Source organism: Rhamphochromis sp. 'chilingali' (assembly GCF_963969265.1).
Source record: "Rhamphochromis sp. 'chilingali' genome assembly, chromosome: 8".
Taxonomy (NCBI): domain Eukaryota; kingdom Metazoa; phylum Chordata; class Actinopteri; order Cichliformes; family Cichlidae; genus Rhamphochromis; species Rhamphochromis sp. 'chilingali'.
In genome coordinates, this window is record NC_137935.1 from 17,987,816 (window position 1) to 18,008,453 (window position 20,638).

General features: G+C 38.1%; 1 protein-coding gene across 1 annotated transcript; it reads right to left on the reverse strand.

Annotated features, from left to right (window-relative positions):
• Nucleotides 1–571: 571 nt before the first annotated feature.
• LOC308401099 (prolactin-releasing peptide receptor) lies at nt 572–20,109 on the reverse strand. Its single transcript, XM_080889160.1, has 4 exons — nt 19,805–20,109; nt 3,390–3,868; nt 2,713–3,110; nt 572–1,892 (listed from the first exon to the last, which is right to left on the reverse strand). Exons 2-4 carry the CDS (start codon nt 3,850–3,852, stop codon nt 1,674–1,676), a joined length of 1,080 nt encoding a protein of 359 aa, XP_080745286.1. The 5' UTR covers nt 3,853–3,868; nt 19,805–20,109; the 3' UTR covers nt 572–1,673.
• Between the last annotated feature and the right edge of the window lie 529 nt (nt 20,110–20,638).

The following is a 20,638-nucleotide window of genomic DNA, read 5'->3' on the forward strand; positions in this document are numbered from 1 at the left end:
GATGAAATTCAATTAAAAAAATACAAACAAGCAAACAAACAAACAAAATCACTTTTAACAACAATAACTATTTTAAACCCTTTCAGAAAAAAGCATCAGGACAAAAATCCAAATGAGTAGGGGTGAATGCAGTCTCAAGGTTTACTTAGAGAGAAAAGCCAACCAAGCTGCCAAGCAACAGACAGCAAAGTAATTTGATTGTTAAAAGGTGACAGTTGGCATCAGCGAGCATTAGCTGGGGAGCGGTGGCTCATTAGTTTGCACTAAAGGTTCACTGGATATGTTTGAGCAAATGGTGTTTGCTATTTTTGAATGGGCTGATTAGATTTGTTGATGGACATTTTACCCTGCATTATTGCATTTGATGCACTCTATCTACTATCTATCTATCTATCTATCTATCTATCTATCTATCTATCTATCTATCTATCTATCTATCTATCTATCTATCTATCTATCTATCTATCTATCTATCTATCTATCTATTCATTCATTTATCTGTCCAAATAGAGAGCTCTAGACAGATCTACATAGACAGAAATTAGCATCAATGAAAATTTTAGCTTGAAAAAAATTAATTCTGCTTGCTTGCAATTTAGAGCACATTGGCATGTCCTCTGGTGAGTCTTCATACCCAGCCTATGAAAGCATTAATCATACTTGATGGCAAGTCAATGAGAACGGCATCAGCAGAGTAATGCTTTACAGTTATTGTTTTTGTCTGTGCTTTAATTATCTAATAATTAATTATTGTGCCAGTCTCTTTTGTCAGGTAGAGCCAGAGCACTTAACATTTAACTATGAGCTCTCACTCAAGTAAATCCTTTATTAATTTGGTATTGATAAGATGTAATTGAAGACGATTTCCAATACTGCTGCAAGGTGTCATATACAGTAAGATGCATTTTTATCATTATTGCATATACTGTGGTTTTGACCTGCAGAAAATGAAGAGACTGCATACAGCATGTATGCAAAAACACAAATATATATTTATTTACACATACAACACACTTAGACTGTACCACCTAATTACGTTTAATAAACCTAAAAATAGCCAGCAATTTGTTATCCAATAATATATGTAAATAATTGAATGACATTCAGTTCTGTGGACAACATAAAACCATCATTAGTATTTTCCTGATCCACGTCTGGTTTGAGGAGTTCACTGTACGGTCAGCTCCCTGAAGTCAAGTGTTTAATGTTTAAGCAAACCGGTCCATGTAACCAGAGTTAACACCCATGATCTCAAGCTCAAGCATAAGTCTGCTACAGCTGAATACTGTTTATACCCCCGCTGGCCTTTTCAAAGCTGCAGCGTCTGCGTAGCCTCTGCAGCACTGCCATCTAAGCACAACACAGGGATCCCAGTGGACTCTTCACTGGTCTTCTTTTTCTTTACCATCATTGGATTTCTTTGTAAGCAGTGTTTTTTTTAGTTGTTTTTTTTTTAGCTACTACCTTTGGAGATGCTACAAGAAAGGACTAAATGCCATGACGTCACAACATGCTGGTAAAGCATGAAGAAAATGGTTTAAATAAATTTTGAACAGCCTCATTGTATTCTCCTGGATGTCTCAGACATTAACGCTCATGCTGGGGTGCAGGTGCTAGCTTGCGGATAAGAATGGGCTCTGCATATCAAGAGCTGCTACAGTCGCATTGTGGGTTCAACTGGATCTCTCCACCATCCTTCTCTGGTGGTTATGGCAAGGACAGAGATAACCTTTGAGGTGCATTCGCACCTTGCTGTGCAGTGAGGCATAAATGAAAGGGTTGTAACATGCAGAACTCATAGCCACTAAGTGGCAACATACTTGTAAGACATTTATGTAGCGCTTGCCCATAATATGGAAGTCCGGGTCCAAGTCCAGCAACAGGTTCAGCACCTACAAAACACAATGGAAAAAGTTGTTATTGCATCGAATCAGCACTGACTTCTTAAACTATTAGGAACATTTTTGAAAAAGTCTGACCAAGCTGCTCCTCTCTTTCTGCCTAGAAAATCACAAATTAGAAGGCAGCTTGAACTGTGGTAATGGATTTCAGAAATGTGAAATTTGCCAGCATAATTAGATTTGGTTGAACGCTAATACTAAATCATTCCACGTCACAAGTTAAGTTTCGGTGTTTAGCAGCAGGATTTGCAACATGCCAACTGCAATTTATAAAACCAGATCATTTCACTTTTGACTCATTTGGACACGTTTCACTAGCCATGACAAATACCCTTCTCCTAAGTCATGAAGGAGCCTTGCAGAAGCCACGAATTTATCAATTTGCATGCAACATTGACTTTAGAAATGCGACTCTACCAACACTTACGATCTGCATTTAAGCAGTGCACGCAAAGTGCTTTTAGTGAAACAAGGCTCTGAGTGTTTGCAGCCATATTGCAGTGTCAACTTTTCCTTCCAGTTCAATAATGTGACAATGAAATCCTAATCTGTTAGCCTTTTACATGGCTCATTGTGGACATAATATTGGCTTTGTGGACACAAATATCTGATGTTGGGTTTCCATAGTTAATGATGCATAAAATTGAATCATCCTAATAGTAGTTAAACCTGCAGTTTTGCATCATTTTGCTGCTATTGAGGTTATGAGTTTCGAACAGATACATATAGAAAAATGTTACTTTCTTTGTCTAATGCCTATAGATAAGGATTAATGGAGTAATGGTTAGAATTCATCAATGTCTTGAATCACCTGGAGAGGCAGCCAACACAGGGCAAAGGCCAGCACTGAGGCCACCAGCAGAGAGAACGTCTTCTTCCTCCTTTGGCTCCAGCGCTGCTGACTGTTTGATGGCTCCCCAGGCACTGAATAGCGCTTCAAACTGATAGTAATGGCACAGTAGGATACGCTAACTGACAGCAGTGGGATCATATACGAGGTTATTAAAATGAAGCAAGAGTAGAGAAGCCGCAGATTGCCACTATTTGGCCAGAATTCTTCACACACTACCAGGTCAATGCCCGTGGGCCGCAGGTCCAGGTAGTCTGTGTAGTACGATGGAGGTGCGGCCAGGGCCAAAGATAAAAGCCAGACACCCAAAGTCACTGCACCGCAACCCCACACAGAAATCCTCCTCCGTACTGGATGAGCTGAGACAAGGAAAAAATACAGATATAGTATATATTAGGTAAAAACAATAAGGATGTTATTTCATACCGAAATTAAAGTGGCCATGTATAGAAGTGTGTAAAAATTAGAGAAGTCTCTAATTATTTTAGCTTGGTCATCTCAGTATCAGGAGACTAAATCTGTGTGTGGTCAATTTGCATTTCGCATTACAGAAAACACATTTTGGAATATAGTAAGGTTAACTTTTGAACGTACAGTAAATTACTGCTAATCAGTAATGGTAATGTCAAGTCCCTTACCTACAACAATATAGCGGTCCACAGCAATAGCAGTAAGTGAAAGCACTGATGCAAAGACTGTGGCACACTGCAGCAAGGGAACCAAATGGCAGAAAGGTCTTCCAAAAGCCCAGCCATGGCTGTCGAAGGCGTAAGACACTGTCAGCGGAACACAAGTCAAACACATCAACAGGTCACCTGCTGCTAAGTTACCGATGAAAAAGTTGGTGGCATTGTGGAGTTTCTTGTCAGCCAGGATGCAAGCCAAAAGGAAGGAGTTTCCAACAACAGCTACTACCACTACAAGGCAGTACAGAGGCAGGAAGAGAGGCTTGTATCGCTGAAGGAGCTCTATGCCTATGAACATGTCCAAGGGGTTGCTGTGGTTGAGTCCTTGGTCTTTGTTTCCTTCTATTCTTGCTCGTGATGTTTCATGACTTGTGTTGCCAGTCATACTGAAATCCTTGTCCATGAAGACATCCATGTCTCTGCACGCCAGCCTTAAAAAAGACACCATCAACAGTTATCCAATAAATACTGCATGGAAAATCAGCCATTGATTTTTGTAGTCTTCAGGGATCCAGTAGACTGACAACATAATAACGCTGAAGTGACAGAATTCAATTATAGTGGGTAAAAATTCATTAACCTAAATAACTTTATGTTTGCAGCAAATTTATAGGAACAATTTCTCCAGTGGTGAAGTATGTGTAATATAAATAGTGTTCATAGAGAGTTTTTTCAATGCAGGTTTTCAAGGTTGCTAGCTGCATATGTAAAATGCAACTTCCCATTCTGATAATGGCACATTAACTCAATTATGTTTGGAAAGTTGACTAAAACCATAACAAACGTTGGTTCCTTTATAACTTTACAGTACAACCACAGCTCTGTTGTATCACTCTCTTCCTTGAAAGTATATTGAGGCTGAAAAAAGGCACCAGGACTCCTTTACATTTGTGAAGATGTTTCACTTCTCATCCAAGAGGTTTGTTCAGTTCTAAAAACAAATCGTGGAGAATCCCACGTAACCCTGAACACAGAATGTAGATATCTGTACTCTGCATGTTAGTAAGCTAGATGACCTTGTTGCATACTGAGTCTTTAATGTGAATGAGCTATGTCTTGTGGCTTTTCAGCTTCTCATTTCACCACATTGACTAATATGTTGTTTTGATCCAAAAGTCACCTGTTAGTGATGGATCTTGATCTAATGTGTACTCCTGTATATTATCTCTTAGTTCTAAGTGCCACGAAGGTGCTTATCTGTGACAGCAGTTAAAAATGGTGGATCTGATTCACCTTAGCAAATATGTCATCAGACTCATAGTTCATGATCTTCATGCCAGTGCAGAGGTTTGATTTATTTTGTGCATGAATCAGGATACTAAAAACTCACCTGCATAATTCTTCTGAAACTGTTATAGGAAGAAATGAATAATGTCTAAGTTACTTTCTTGTGTATGAGGTTTGAGAATAAATGGCTTCTTTTGAGAAATGATTTAAAAGATTTACTGAGTTATCCAGTGATCCACTTTTTTTTCCATCACCTTGGATTTTTTTTCAATGTAATGTATCATGCACTAGAATATTATACGCCTTCCTTTCCCTTAGAATAACTGACAACTCCCAGTTCTAGGCACCGCTAGCCCAAATGCAGTCATTAGAAGCGGATTATCCACAGACCAAAAAGATCATAAAGAAGAAATGACTATGTACACCTCTAAAACTTTATTTTGCATGAATTTTATGTCTTAGATAAATCATTAATCTGTGATTGTTATGGATAGATGAGTGGTAATATGAGGGTGTTTTTAATCTAATAACAATTTACTACACAACAGGGTGCACGGACATGCCCAGACATCTCGGGACTGGTTTCAAGAATATGTCACTCAAGGTATGATCATCATTCAGGGTAATAATAACATATATAATACTGGGTATTACAACTGTGCTTAACGGTCTTTTCACCTTGGGATTCTGTGTATGTGTGTATGCATTCATGACAAATCTTAACATCCTAGGACCAGGCGTCCACATATGTGGACATCACATTTTGGGATGTCTAGACCAAAATAATAAATTCTGCTCTACAAGGGAGGGATATCCACTTACAAGGACATCATGCTGCCACCGTTCTATCGAAATTTTAAACATATGTCCTCATATGTGGATCAAATTTTTCTCAGAAACAAAAAACAGGTAAAAAAAACCAAATCTGGAAATTTTCCCAACATGCCCAAATATCAAAGAGAAATTAAAAATGCATGCCATGGAAGAGTTCGGGTCTTAGGAGGTTAATCGTGGAGATAATTACTGGAGTGAATGCTAGCAAGTGTTTTGTTTTGTTTTTTTTTATGTCTGACAGTTTACTCAACACAGTAGTGTCACATTGTTGCTAACTAATTTTAGACCCGACCTTGCCTTGGGGCTTGCATTTTCCTAAGAATGAGGAAGTACATGAATGGACAGTACTGTGCAAAAGTCTTCCCTTATTTCTTTATATTTTGCTTCCAAGCAACCTGAAACTCTTGTATTTTTTAAAAAATGGTCTTGATCCGTTGTTTTCCAAGATTTCTGAAGGTCTTTCAGCAATTTGTTTCTTTCTGTTTTTGTTTTTTTTTGTTTTTACATTGGCTATTTTTTTCTCAGTCCAGTTCTTATACCTGTTCATTTATAGAGGAATGTTTTTTTGTGTGTGTTAAGCCACTTAACACTGATCTTTGAATGATTCAAACATTACATAAAAAAGGCCTAACCAAACATGGGAACTAGTGTTGTCTCTACACATAATGAAAACTTATCAATCAATCAATCAATCAATCAATCAATCAATCAATCAATCAATCAATCAATCAATCAATCAATCAATCAATCAATCAATCAATCAATCAATCAATCAGTCTTTATTTATAAAGCACTTTTCATACAAAAAAATGTAGCACAAAGTGCTTTACATAGTTAAAAGCAGCCAACCCCACCCTCCAACTCACTCCCCACACTCTCATTAACATAAATGATGTGAATACACACATATATCCCCCCCCCCCCCCCCCCCCCACACACACACACACACACGCGCACACTTAAAGAGTAAAAATTGGGCTGGGTTCGCATGAGCCAATTTTTAATTATATCTTTACGCCCTTTGTTACTGCTAAAACACAATTTGTTTCAGTTTCTTTTTGTTTCTTTGATTTTATAAATAAAAACACAGTTTGACATGTGTAAAAGAATATTATTGCACAAACAAGGAGACTGCCAAAGAGCAAATGAACAGTAAATTAAATTTATTTCATGAAGAAACTGGAAAAATCCATCAAAGAATCTAACACAGGACTTGAGACATGCATCTAGCCTTTTAATTGAGCCATCTACTGTTCACCAAAGCCTCATCAGAAATGGTCTCAGAGCACCTGTGGCTTTTAAGAAGCCATTCTTGAAGAAGGGAAACAGGGAGAAAAGGCTGAAGTATACGAAATTTAAAAAGAATTAGAGTGAAAGTCAGTGGTAACAGGTCTTATAGGTTGAATACAAATTTAAAATTATTGGTTCAGATTGTTTTTGGTATGCAGGAAGGAGGTCAGGGGAGGTCAACAGTGAGTGTCTACAGCCATCTGTAAAGCATGGTGGAGGCTCTGTCATGGTTTGTGACTGCATTTCAGTCAGTGGTGTTGAGGATCTTGTCAAAATGAAAGGGATTATGAATGTGGAAAAGTAACATCAGCTTTTGATCCACCATGCAATAACATTTGGAAAGCTAGCTTCATTGTTCAGCATGAAAATGAGCCCAAATGCTTTTGAAAATGATCCAGGTATGTTTTTATTGCCAATACCATAAAAGCATACCTGGACAGAAAAACTCTCAGTGAACACTATTAGTCATAGATTGGCCTCCCCTGAGACCTCAACATTTTTGAAGCAGTGTGGGATCAGGTTGACAGAAAACACAACAAAATGTATCCAACATCCAACGAAGAGCTTTGGATGCCCTTCAAGAAGCCTGGAGACTATTTAAATAAATTAGAAGAAGCCTGAATTGGATTATTGGCATTTTGTTTTTATTGTGTCTCTGTCAACACAATTTCAGAATATGACTTTCTCCACAACCTGCAGATCACATTCTCATGCAGTACCAGGCTGGAATAGCTGCTGCTCATCATCGTGTGGCCTTTTAGCTTTGGCAATTAATAAAATAGCAAACTGCTGCTACAGCTCAGACTAAACCACTGCCCGCGCTTGAAATAATTTTCAGATGTCTGTGAATCATTTCTGTTAATGTCAGCTTCTCTTTCTTTTGAAATCAAAATTGCGACCTTTATCCACAGATCAGTATTCACTATATTTATACTGACGGTCAAATGGATTTCCTTTCAACCAAAGGATTTTTTTGCTACATTTTTGTTTTTTTCTCCCTCAAATAATACCAGATGCAGCTAAAGCACACATTAATATAAGAAAAAAATCAATAGATAATTCACATGGAGTTCTATACATTGCCAATCTACTGGACTTCAAGAATTCAAATAGGCGACTTGCTACTTTCAGAAGTTGCAGCTTCCCGTGAGCACATGGTCAACCTAAAAATATTATTTATTCTTGCCTATAAATATATTTTGGGCCTAATCAACTGGTCTAATGCACTGTGAGAACAGTCAGATTTCTAAGTGAGAATAGATATGGAAAATAATGCTGAAAATCATTTAAAGTTGAAATACTGAATGTCTATAAGCTTATATAGTCTGTAATTTTCTCCTTAGCATATTGCCAGTCTTGATATAACTTAATACAGTGAATTCACAAGTTGTTTAATTTTTTTCAGAGTAATTTCCTCAGTGGCAGAGTGAACTGTCGTGTCTGGACAGGCTTGTATTACAGCATGTCTTATCAGTTACATTACTTTTTCTCTAAAAGACTATCAGGCTACACTGAATGAGACTCAACACTTCCTCCAGAACTTTAACTTTTCACATTTAACTGTCTTGTTTTTGCCATTGGAGTAAGAAGTCAAGTACTGATTTAAATTGATCTGAAAAAACAAAAACAAAACTTTAGGACAGAGACAAAGATGAGTATAGCATGTTTTGTCCTGATTAAACTGGAGCTGTGGAAACCAACATCATATCTAATGTGCTATTTGAATTGGCATTTTCAGTCAGCATCTATAAAGGCTTTGTGTTGGCTGCGTCCTTGGCTATCATGGAAATGTATCCATGCGTTACATATGAGAATTTACAATATAACGCTGACATTTGACTTTAAAGATATTTTCTTGAACTAATCGGTGTTTAAAAATACAAATTATACTTAATCATCAAAGGGATATCAATCAGTCCAGTTAGGAATCTGTATTCATTTCACTTGCTGTGATGAATTAAATGTGAGAATTGGTGCACAGGAGGGTAAGAACAAGAAAATGCCCCAAAGCATACAGATTTTAGCAGGTGGTGGCCACAGATCATTGCTCTCTCTTTATCCATCTCTGGGTCTGTTTTTTTTCTTGTTAGTATGCATTGCAGTAAAGGTAGCATAAGATGGTACTGCAGCCCATTCTGATTGCACATTTTGCCCAGTTGCCCAAGAACGGCACATCCATACATGCTGTAACACAAACATTTTCTTTGTCACCCAGGTCACTCTCAAGCCTGGCAGGAAAAAACTACGAGACAAGGCTTTGCACAAGAAGAGCTGGAAGAGATTGTACATGGGGACTGAGTCAGCAGTGGAATAATAGCTCATCTACATCTAAACCTGGATGCAGGTTGCAGTGTGACCACAGTGCTCTTACAGGTGTCACAGGGGAAGAGGACCTGTGTGACTATGATACCCGATCAGAGGCCTCCTCCTTTATAATAATAGCTCTTTCTTTGTACAGCGAGGAAGAGAGCAAATATTGCCAGAGACCTACAAAATGACCTCCAGTAGGCTGCTCTTGTGGATGCTTTTACCAAAATTAGACTCCGTTAGGGTGGCATGAAGGCCCATCATCCTTTAGTGTGATAGTCCAGCACCATACAGTCTGAATGGCAGAGCCATTTGCCAGAGAACACCAGAACTGGCACCTCTGATGCCCCACAGATGGGAGCAGGTCCACACTGAACACAGCTATAAAAGAATCTGGAGACACCGTGGTAAACCTTACACCACATGTGTGGCAACTGTAAAGTGTGTTTTCTTTTACGCCCAAATATCTGCCAATGTACTTTTTCGTATAAAGCTTTATTTGTTTATTTATTATTCTGTTTACACATTATTTTAGTTGCCGTGAGGGGCCAAAATAAGCTGTCAACGACACATTACTGCCAATTCTGCAGAAGAAGCGAGTGAAGTAGACAGAGCAAGGTGTGGGAGTTAAAGAGAGTCTGTGCAGCTTTACCGACAGCGCAGATGGCAACAACTGACTAATGTGTGCATGGACCAAGTAAGTAGTGTAACGACTTAGTTCAAAGCCAGGACCTCCACTCCATCACGGCAAGCTTGTCAAATGATGATGTCAGGGCTGAGATGAGGGTGGAGCTGCAGAATGAGAGCAGTAGTGCTGGATTACTGTTGCTTTGTACAATGAAAGTGAGAGGGCTCTAAAGATTAAAGCCACATACAAAGAACTACGTACAGAGCAAGTTTGAAAATATGGCACAGAGTAAAAAGAAAATAATTTTCTAATGAAACCTGTTTAGATAACTAACTAAATAAAACTGGGTATTTACAAAAAAGAGGAAGGTAATATTGCAGTCAGGGAGTTTACAGATCACTGTTGCAAATATCCAGTGTGAGAGAAAATCCAAAGAAAACTAAGGTGCCTTTAAGGAGGTCTGTCAGCAGGAACAAATTGATCATATTTGGTGGTGATGTACACTAGGTAAAAAGGTGCAGAGAAGGATACAGAACCTGCCGGGTAGCTGAAAGACTTTATGAATAAGGGACATGTCATGACCTCAAAAAAAAAAAGCAAAAAAGTCCCAAAATGACCCAAAACCAAAGCTTAGCTCCCCCAGCACTCATGTAAGTCCCCACAAAGTGAGAGAAGGAGTATTAAAAAATCCCCAGTCACAAAACAAAGGGAACGACTGTCTAAATCATACAAGCCTTACACGAAACACAAATGGTACAGCTGAAAATGCCTTGTTTGTAAAGAAGAGTTGCTGGATATGAAAGCTGCCAGTGGGTGAGAAATCCCCTTATCAGTGTGTATCAAGACTAACCTTAAACTTTATGATCCAAAGGCTAAAATAATAGGGCTGATGAGATTCCAGTTCCAGTAATAGTGAGTATGTACATAGTACAAAGACCACTATTAGTGTCTATGAGGAGATATTGAATGAAACAGAAAAATGACTCGTGATTTTGAAGGCTTAGCCAAAGAACTAGTGGACAATGCTACGGCTAATTCTCCCATTTGTAACATTGAATGACCAAAATTTACAAAATCAATTATATTTTTATTCAGTGTGAAAAGAAAAACAGACTAAGACTATGAATTTGGCGGCAGCGCAATTACAGAGGTCAAGAAAGGAGGCTATTTTCCCTTGAACTTGTATAGGACCAGCAGCCTTTTTTCCATTACAGCTATTGCCATCTGGTATTTCTAGCACTCACATGGGCCGTTACAGACAGTTTAGAGGCAGTGATAATAACTCTGTCACTTATGTGTTGAGCACAGCTAAACTGAAGTCACAGGGCATCACTGGTTGACCGAGCTGTGTGATTTTAACAGAACTCTGACATTCTGTACAGATGCAGACTTCCTGTCCTGTAAATCTGTGAGTATGGGCTGTCCATGTAAAGAACAGTGCTCCCCTGAAGTATTAGGTTCCATACTTAGTGCAGTTTAGACTCAAAAGCACTTGGACTTGATCTCAGCTATTACAGCTATTAGCCTACACATTCAAGAGATAACTGCACAAAGCGAGCCAGATATAAAAATAACACAGACTGAGTTCTTGCAAGTGCAGTTTCAGGACCCTGCCATATCCCATGTCCCCCACCTGAAGATGTCTGGGTGGAAACCATACAAGGATTTATATTTGATATGTTCTCCCTTTTTTCTTTATCCTTTGGCTTTCCTGCTAAAAAAAAGACTAGATGGTGAAGAATTTGAGAACCAGCTATTCGGGCAGGTGCAGAAAGATTAAAGCATTGCAAATTAACAAACAACTTCTTTTCACTCAGAGTGGAACGCAACAGAAAGATTTAATTGGATCTTGCTATCAATGCCCTGGACTTTTTATAAGGAAAAAAGGGAAATTGCAGTGGCTATGTAAACAAAGTCGTACACACCCATAACTGCACAACCAGTGAAGCGCCTGAGTACTCTCCCTTTTATTTGCTTTATGATACAAATCACCATCTGCCAGTTGATCTTATTTTTTGCGATTAATGATGCGGAAGAGTGTAACTCTCAACTGCAATATCCTCTAAAGTGGCAACAACAAATGAAAGCAGATTATGACATTGCATCCAAAAATATCCAAAGGTCTACAGCAAGAGTAAAACTTACATACTGTGATCAAAGGAGCTAGAGTACAGTTCTTTCACCTTTTGACATAGTCCTCATGTCAGAGCATTGTGGGTTTGGCAAAAGGCACTTGTACTGGGGAGATCTAATGCATATTGTGATCTTGCGAATGGGAGAAAATGTGCAGTAAAGGCTTAACATAGCAGAGAGAGAATCTGAGGCCTCCATTGCAACATGAGCTTTTGAGGAACAATTACAGAGTACTATGTACTATGTTGATCAAAAGAAAGCACATTATGCCAAATTAAATTAAATACCAGAGGACCCAGCGAGCTCAGATGAAACGAAACATTACTAAGCAGAGGATCAGAGGTTTGGTGTTAGCTTTTTTGGGCTGATTTTGAATCTTGCTCTCAAAAGGTTGATGATTTTGTATTTCCAGTGACATCTTATTGCTCTCAATAAATTACATTGTCTTTTATCAGTAAAGATTTTCAACTTGACTATTTCTTTCTTTAAAATGTGACATATGAGTCAATTGTTCCCTTAAGTTTTTTTTTAAGCAGATCATGACTTGTAATAGACTGGTCTTCATCTACTAACAAAAACAACATGCCCAGTTCCAACTTAATTGTTTGCTGTGGATACTGAGTGCAAAGTGTTCCAGGAGACAATGCACACCAGTCAGGACAGAGCTTTCACAGAGGAACAAAAACAAAGCCTCAGCCTCCTTCTGTGTACAGGGAAACACATTACCATTCAGAACACTAACCCAAATATTTATGTGTCATACATTTTATTTGTTTTCCAGGAAGGTGCCTGGATAAACTTAAGGTTTTCCCTGAACAAGACGGAAGTTTAAACATCTGGTAGCTGAATTCTACTCAGTAATCTATGAATAATGCATTTTTCAGTTTTTTATTCTTACTGTAGTCTGCAGCAACTGCATTTAAACAGTATATATGGGGGTAAAACATTTAGCATTTAGCATACTTTTATCTATTGCTCCTTTCCTAACTCTGTGTTCACACATAACGTAATGCAAATTTGTGAGGCATGTTATGGACTTGCACTTAAAGAACACTTAAGACTTGCTGACCACTCACAGCGAGATGAGTGAGTGAGAAAGTGAATGGAGCAATGCAATCAGGAGCAACTTAAAAATAGAATTCACTTCATCCACCGAAAGACATTCATCTCAAGTTCAGTGGCAGCCCATCCAATAGTTTTGGAGAGACTTCCTAAACATGATGGTGACACAAAAGGAAAATTTAAAATTGGAGTACAAAATTCATGGCAATCCAGACTAGTAGCACTGACATCCCCAGAAGCAAACATATCAAATGCTAGTTTTTGCAGTGCAGTTTGTGCAGCTGAATGGGTTGATGCTTTCCAGTCAGTAGGTGTCAGACCAATTCAATATGAGCAGAAGATTATAGGCTGACATGTGTGACCTTTCCAGAGCATGCATTACTTGTACCAGCTTTAAAAAATTTTGCAAAAATTCTTATTTCTGCAGTGCACATGTAACAGAGTTAATAATACATATGAAAAACATGCACTTACCTGTTCTTAATTATCATTTTAAGTGTGAATTTTATCTTTTTTTTTTATTGTATTTTATTTTGAAAACCCAGAAACCGGATCTCACCCTAACGTTTAGAAGCTGCTAAGGCTTCCGCTCCTCACAGCGCGCGCTTGCACTGTGAGGGTAAGTCCGGTAATGAAAGGCTCTGGCATTTTTATGGTTTCTGGTGTGAATGTTGTTACATAAGTTATATATGTCGATGTATATAGGTTCATATTGATATTAGAAAGTTTGTGTAACTGAAACAAAGGCGGGTTGCTGTTAAATAGTGTTTCTGCCGTATTTATGCTCTTTGGCAGTTAGTCTTTGTCAGCCCCCTAGTGGTTGCTGCGCATAGCAGGAAATGTGTTTGGATTTACCGTTTTTCTGTGCTTTTTGTGATGTTGCTTTACATTGTAGGAACTACAATTGCCGGTACCACCAGAAGACACCTGTTGAATGTGTTTTATGTCTTCTGCAGGTATGTGAGCTTGTTAACAGCCATTTTGTCTGTAAAGCACAAGCAAGTGAAGATGTAATGCGCTATTGTTAATTTGTCCACTAGAGGGAAATGTTTAGTCGGTGGTATTTATGTTTATCCTGTTATTTTGTTTTATACGATTGTGGAATGTATTTTATTAGTCATAAGATTTCTTTTGTATACAAGCTCAGTATGACAGACTGTAAAATGGGAGAAATTATTATTTTCCACCTTTTCTTTATTAAAAAGTTAATTGTAAGTCTGTTAAGACAGCGCGCGCTTGCACTGTGAGGGAGCTACAATTGCCGGTACCACCAGAAGACACCTGTTGAATGTGTTTTATGTCTTCTGCAGAAGTAAACTGTGAAAAGCCAACCCTTCTGAGCGTCTGTGATTCTTGAAGAGCTGGAAGTGTTACACTGGTGCCGTGACCCGGATCTTCAGATCAGCTTGATGCTCATCGCCGTGGCTGCTGTTCTGCTCCCCTGCTGTTCACAAGTTGAATGTGGGTTGTTGTAACCAAGTGAGTTTAGACAAAAGAAAAACCCAAACAAGCGAAACCCCCCCCCCCAAAAAAAAAAACCAAACAAAAAGGTGAGGGGTGTGACTGAAATAAGACAAGGGTGAAAGTGTCTGTGTTTTGATATACAACGTGTGGTTATACACTCAAATTATTTGGACATTATTATTATATATATTTTTTTTTTTGGTGTTTGTTTGGTGTTTATCAACACCTGTTTTTGCCATAAAAAAAATAACATGATAAATGAACATGCACCTCTGTATTTCTATACACGAACAAAGCAAATAAATTCTGTAGGCCTAGCAAAAATACGACCTACGACCCTACAGGAAGTTTTTGCCAGGCCTACAGAATTTATTTGCTTTGTTCGTGTATAGAAATACAGAGGTGCATGTTCATTTATCATGTTATTTTTTTTATGGCAAAAACAGGTGTTGATAAACACCAAACAAATAGTACATAAATGTGTTTATTGTTGTTAGTTTTTGCAAGCTACATATTCTTTGACAAAGTAATCAGTTACTAATCAATAATAATTAGACTTTTTCACATATATAAATGAGAACACAAAGTTGCACTGCACTAAAAATAGTTTAACAAAATGTATTTAGAAACATACATGTAACGTAACAACATACATGTAACACATAGCATTGCCATTTATTTTGACATTACACCAAACATAACATGTAGAATATATAAGAGGACAATTCACAGTCGCACTAGAGCGTAATGGTGTTCATTTTTAGATCGTCTACAACAGCTCATATATATATAATTGCAAGCAGTTAAGTGTTATAAAAACAATTCTCAAAAGTTATATAAATGTTGATATTCCTTGTAGCCTAAGCAGTTTATATAGCACGTTTCATCCAAACTAGTTAAGGAGCAGAGATATATGCATACACTGTGATCATTATAAGAAGATGCATGTGTCATTCACGCAACATTGACACTGACAATATGGGACACAGATGGCCAGCTTGGTTTCCATACTCAGGCAAGCGCTACTGTCATCCTTGTAATGACTGCAGCTGCATGATCTTTTATTCTTCATCAAACACATTAGTTGAACCCAAATAAAAGGAGGAGGGAGAGTGTAACACTTCCAGCTCTTCAAGAATCACAGACGCTCAGAAGGGTTGGCTTTTCACAGTTTACTTCTGCAGAAGACATAAAACACATTCAACAGGTGTCTTCTGGTGGTACCGGCAATTGTAGCTCCCTCACAGTGCAAGCGCGCGCTGTCTTAACGGACTTACAATTAACTTTTTAATAAAGAAAAGGTGGAAAATAATAATTTCTCCCATTTTACAGTCTGTCATACCGAGCTTGTATACAAAAGAAATCTTATGACTAATAAAATACATTCCACAATCGTATAAAACAAAATAACAGGATAAACATAAATACCACCGACTAAACATTTCCCTCTAGTGGACAAATTAACAATAGCGCATTACATCTTCACTTGCTTGTGCTTTACAGACAAAATGGCTGTTAACAAGCTCACATACCTGCAGAAGACATAAAACACATTCAACAGGTGTCTTCTGGTGGTACCGGCAATTGTAGTTCCTACAATGTAAAGCAACATCACAAAAAGCACAGAAAAACGGTAAATCCAAACACATTTCCTGCTATGCGCAGCAACCACTAGGGGGCTGACAAAGACTAACTGCCAAAGAGCATAAATACGGCAGAAACACTATTTAACAGCAACCCGCCTTTGTTTCAGTTACACAGAAACTTTCTAATATCAATATGAACCTATATACATCGACATATAACTTATGTAACAACATTCACACCAGAAACCATAAAAATGCCAGAGCCTTTCATTACCGGACTTACCCTCACAGTGCAAGCGCGTGCTGTGAGGAGCGGAAGCCTTAGCAGCTTCTAAACGTTAGGGTGAGATCCGGTTTCTGGGTTTTCAAAATAAAATACAATAAAAAAAAATGATAAAATTCACACTTAAAATGATAATTAAGAACAGGTAAGTGCATGTTTTTCATATGTATTATTAACTCTGTTACACACACACATCAATAAGTAAAAGATTCACCATCACAGCCAAAAGAAATCACAATTTATGAGTCACTTTTAGCCACTGATATTAAATCCTGTCTGACAATTTTTCAAAGGGTCATGATCCCAGTCAGGCTGAAATTAAGCCCATGGCGAAGCTGCTGTAGAATGCTAAGATCCTCAAGATGGAATCTGCCTCTCAGGCTTTTGTATAAAGAATAAAGAACACAATAAAATATCAGTATTTTAATTAAGGCCGAGCTCTGAAAGGTGGGAGCACATCTGAGCTATCTGTCCCTTCGCACAGAGAACAAATGTTTCAGACTGTTGATACAATCGTTAGTAGAAAGATCCACTCTAGTGAATCAGTCAGCTCACTCAGCATGTTTGACAATTTTCCATGTTAAATTCAGAACCTGTTAGTACCATCACTTGCTTAGCAGCATTCGCCACTTTGGAGCTTGCTAGACTCGCTGGCAGACCGCTCTGTGTTACATTTACAAATTTGTTCTGCACGTGCCAATAATCAAGAGCAGGAATATGTTTTCTCATCCCATCTGGCCTCACTCTATCTACCTTATCTGACAGCTTGAAAGAAATCTACCCTTGCCTAGTAACACTGTTGCCATGGCCTTTGTGGAAGCCATCCAGACCCTGCAGCTAATTTGTGAAGCGTGATGGGAATTGAGAACCCTCAAAATGCAAAACAGGAAGAGCAACTCCTTTAGACTCTCTCGCACCCCAGTTTGTCTGCTGTCTTGTCCTTATTTTTCTTTACGTTGACCTTTTTGTGGCCTCTCTGACTCTACTGACATTTCCTAACCCAAAACTGATAAAACTCTTGTATTTCTGTCATTCTGAGGCTGCTGAGGCATCCTGAGAGAAAAAGAGGCAGAGGTTGGACAAATATGAGACACAAATGAGGTCAAGGTTCAGTCTATGAAATTCTGATGAGGTAGCTTAATGGTGTCCCTCATTATTTGAATTAAGAATGTAGGCTTGCTCCTGGACGACATTATTGCCTGTTGATGATTCCAGTGCAGACCCCTCAGCGACTGCTGGCCTAACAACTTTGGATGGCATATTTTTGTCTCTACACACAAGACGCTCTGTGTGAACTGGTGCTGTTGCGAAAGTCTAAGCTAGATCCTATCTTAAAACATCCTCAAGACAGTAACAGTGGAATTATAAACAGCAGCATTACTGTCTTTCTTAGTCTGCAGGGCTAATGATTGACTCCTAAATGTTTATGACCTTCTGACCCTTTAATTAAGAGAGGTCAGAGCCTGCCTAATAGTATTGGCTCTGTCTAGGAACAACTTAAGACTTGTCCAGACACACACATATAAACATTCAGTGATTGCAAGGGGCAGAAAAATTTACACTTACCTATGGGTATGATGAATTAAAACTAAAAGACGTAACCATTTCTTTCCAGTTAAGAAGATCTTTTTAGAAGAAAGCATTTAGAGCATGTTATAGCCAACAAAACAGATTCTCCCTATCTGGCTATTCTATTGCCACATCCATGCAAGGACTTTCAGCAGTTTAATTTCCCAATTTTGTGGTCTTGTTTGCGATCACGTAGTAGTGTTCAACTCAGCATTTTTTATTTTTCCAAAATCCACACATTGTGAAATTCTTTATCCAGGCTCATATTGGCTGTTTCCACATTCACGCAAGAAGAATTTTAGTTCCTGATTTTGTGGTCTTGTTTGCGATCGTGTGTGTGCGCACATGCGTGTGTTTTAACCTAAAAATCTAATACTGTTCAGTATTTGGCTAGGTAATTGTGGCAGTGTGCACCAACCACTCTGCATCTCTATTCAATTAGACATGCACAGAGATGCAAAGTGCTGCAGATGCCATGGAGTACCAGATTTTTTTCCCCACAGATTGTGAATTTATGTGCCTACGCTCATGTTTAGAGAACGCCAGTGCTGATGATGTTTTTTTTTTCATCTAATTTTTTATTATTTCATTCGTTTTTTTGTTGCAAAAAATTAATTCCTCTGTTTTGCTCTGGATACATACGAGCATTATGCAAACTTGAATGAATACAAATTCAGTAGTGTGAGCTGGATTCCCAAAACAAGCAACACAAAAATGAAGTCACATCACTGAAAAATTCAGTACAGTACATTTTTTACCTCTTCACCGACGACGATGACACTTGCTGCACAGCAATCAGCATGTATTGGAAGATGTCGATGTTTGGTAAGTGGGTGCATCTCTAATTTAATACCTTCAGTTTTTTACTTTGATTGACCATAAATGACATATCTTGTATTCTATTGTTAAAGATATACACATACCTATTTTTTGTGTGTTTTATCCAGAAAGTTTGTAATTGTATTTCTGCAAGTTATCATCATCGTAAATTTGTCATGCCCAAGAGAAATGAGTTTGATTCCGTAGCAGTTCAAAATTATAGTTGGCTCTAAATCTTTATTGGTGTTTTCCACGAGTACATTCAATATGAGACCCTGGACTGTGTGTTTTTGTGTTATGTGGATAATTTCTATCTTTGTTTTGTAAAAATCCCTTGATGTAAAATCAATAAGTAATAATAACGTCATAAGTAAATTCATAGAAATGTCATCAAAACTCCTGTATTTTATAAAATGGAAACATTTCTAGTTTGCACCTGAACACCCTTAAATGATTACTAAATAGAGCACAGACACGTTGTTCTAACATGTGTATGCAGTCAGAAGTATGAAATACACCAAGTACCCCACAGCCTGCAGAAATAGTGCGCGTGATGAAAAATATACCAGATTATACAATAATGATTCAGATTTGATGGCTGGCTTTCAGGACTAATAAGCACTGATGCGCCTTGTCACAGATGCCTTCCCTCTATGCTTTTTAATTTGCCTCATTCTCCCCTATAAACACTGTTTGCCAGACTTCGTTCAAACCTGACCAATGGTCTTAATTGCCGATCATCCTAAAGGAACCCACTTTAATGACAGCGTTATTAAGTGACTACGTTAGTACAGCATTTGAGCCCCTTTTCACAGAGAGTTCCTATGACTTTGTCCAGTATGTTCCCTCTGTGATGACTGCTTCATGAAGATATTTATAAAATATATATGCTAATAAAATCTAAAAAAAAATTAAATGACAGCAAACAACTATTAGAATTAGAAGTTCTGATTTTTAGCAAATAAGACTAAGACACATTATATTTATACGCACTCCTTAATTAAAAACAATCAAAAATAAATATAATAAAAAATAAACATTTCTATAAACATTAGTAAAAAAAAAAAACACTATATGTTTTTGTCCGTTTCTTTACTTGTGTGAATCTGTATTTGTAAATGTCAGTGCATGCAACAAGAGAGAGGATAGAGATAAAACATCTTACCTGTGCAAATTGGAGGCACTTAGAAAATCCCTGTGTGGTATCTCTTCACTTGAGCAAATTAGGTTATTTTCTAGCTATCACCGTTACCCTTTTTCCCCCCCTGCTTCACGCCTTTTCTTTCTTGCCACAGCTCTTAAATCTCTAGTAACAAATGTCGTATTGCAACCTACACAGAAGCCCACACTGGTATGAAGAGTCAGGCAGAGAGATGGTGTTTCTCACTCAGTCTGAGTGAGAGTGACAGAAAGAGGGAGAGAGTAAAAGGGACCTACATAACCTATCTCCCTCAAATCCTTAGAAAAAGAAGTGCCCCCTCCCATGTATTTTCCTTTATTGTGTCTGGCTCCACACTCACTTCGCATGTGCACACTTTGCACGCACAAATGTATCCCTTGCAACATGCTGTGAAGACGTGTGTAGCAAGTTTTTATTTAGCCTCAGGGGTGAGGACAGCCTATTCTTTCTGCTTTATGTGCTCTATAAAAGCCTTGATTGCTGACAGAAACTCCGACACCTAAAAGGGAACAAGAAAGAAAATTAGCACCAGTGTAAAAAAAAAAAAAAAGGGGGGGGGGGCGCGATATTTACTGTTTGGTCTTCAGGGAAATGAAGAAGACTCGGTGTCCAGCTGCAATTCTATATATTCAGTATAACCAGATAAGCAACTGAGTTTGATGTAAGCTCACATATACTTGCTGCTTCTGCACAGTTTGCCAAACAATCATAAATTCATCCGTCTATTGTTTTTTATGCCAAATTGACCCTAAACAAAATTAAAAGATTAAAAGTATTAATACTTCTAAAGTCATGTGCTGTCACTCAATTACCAATTCA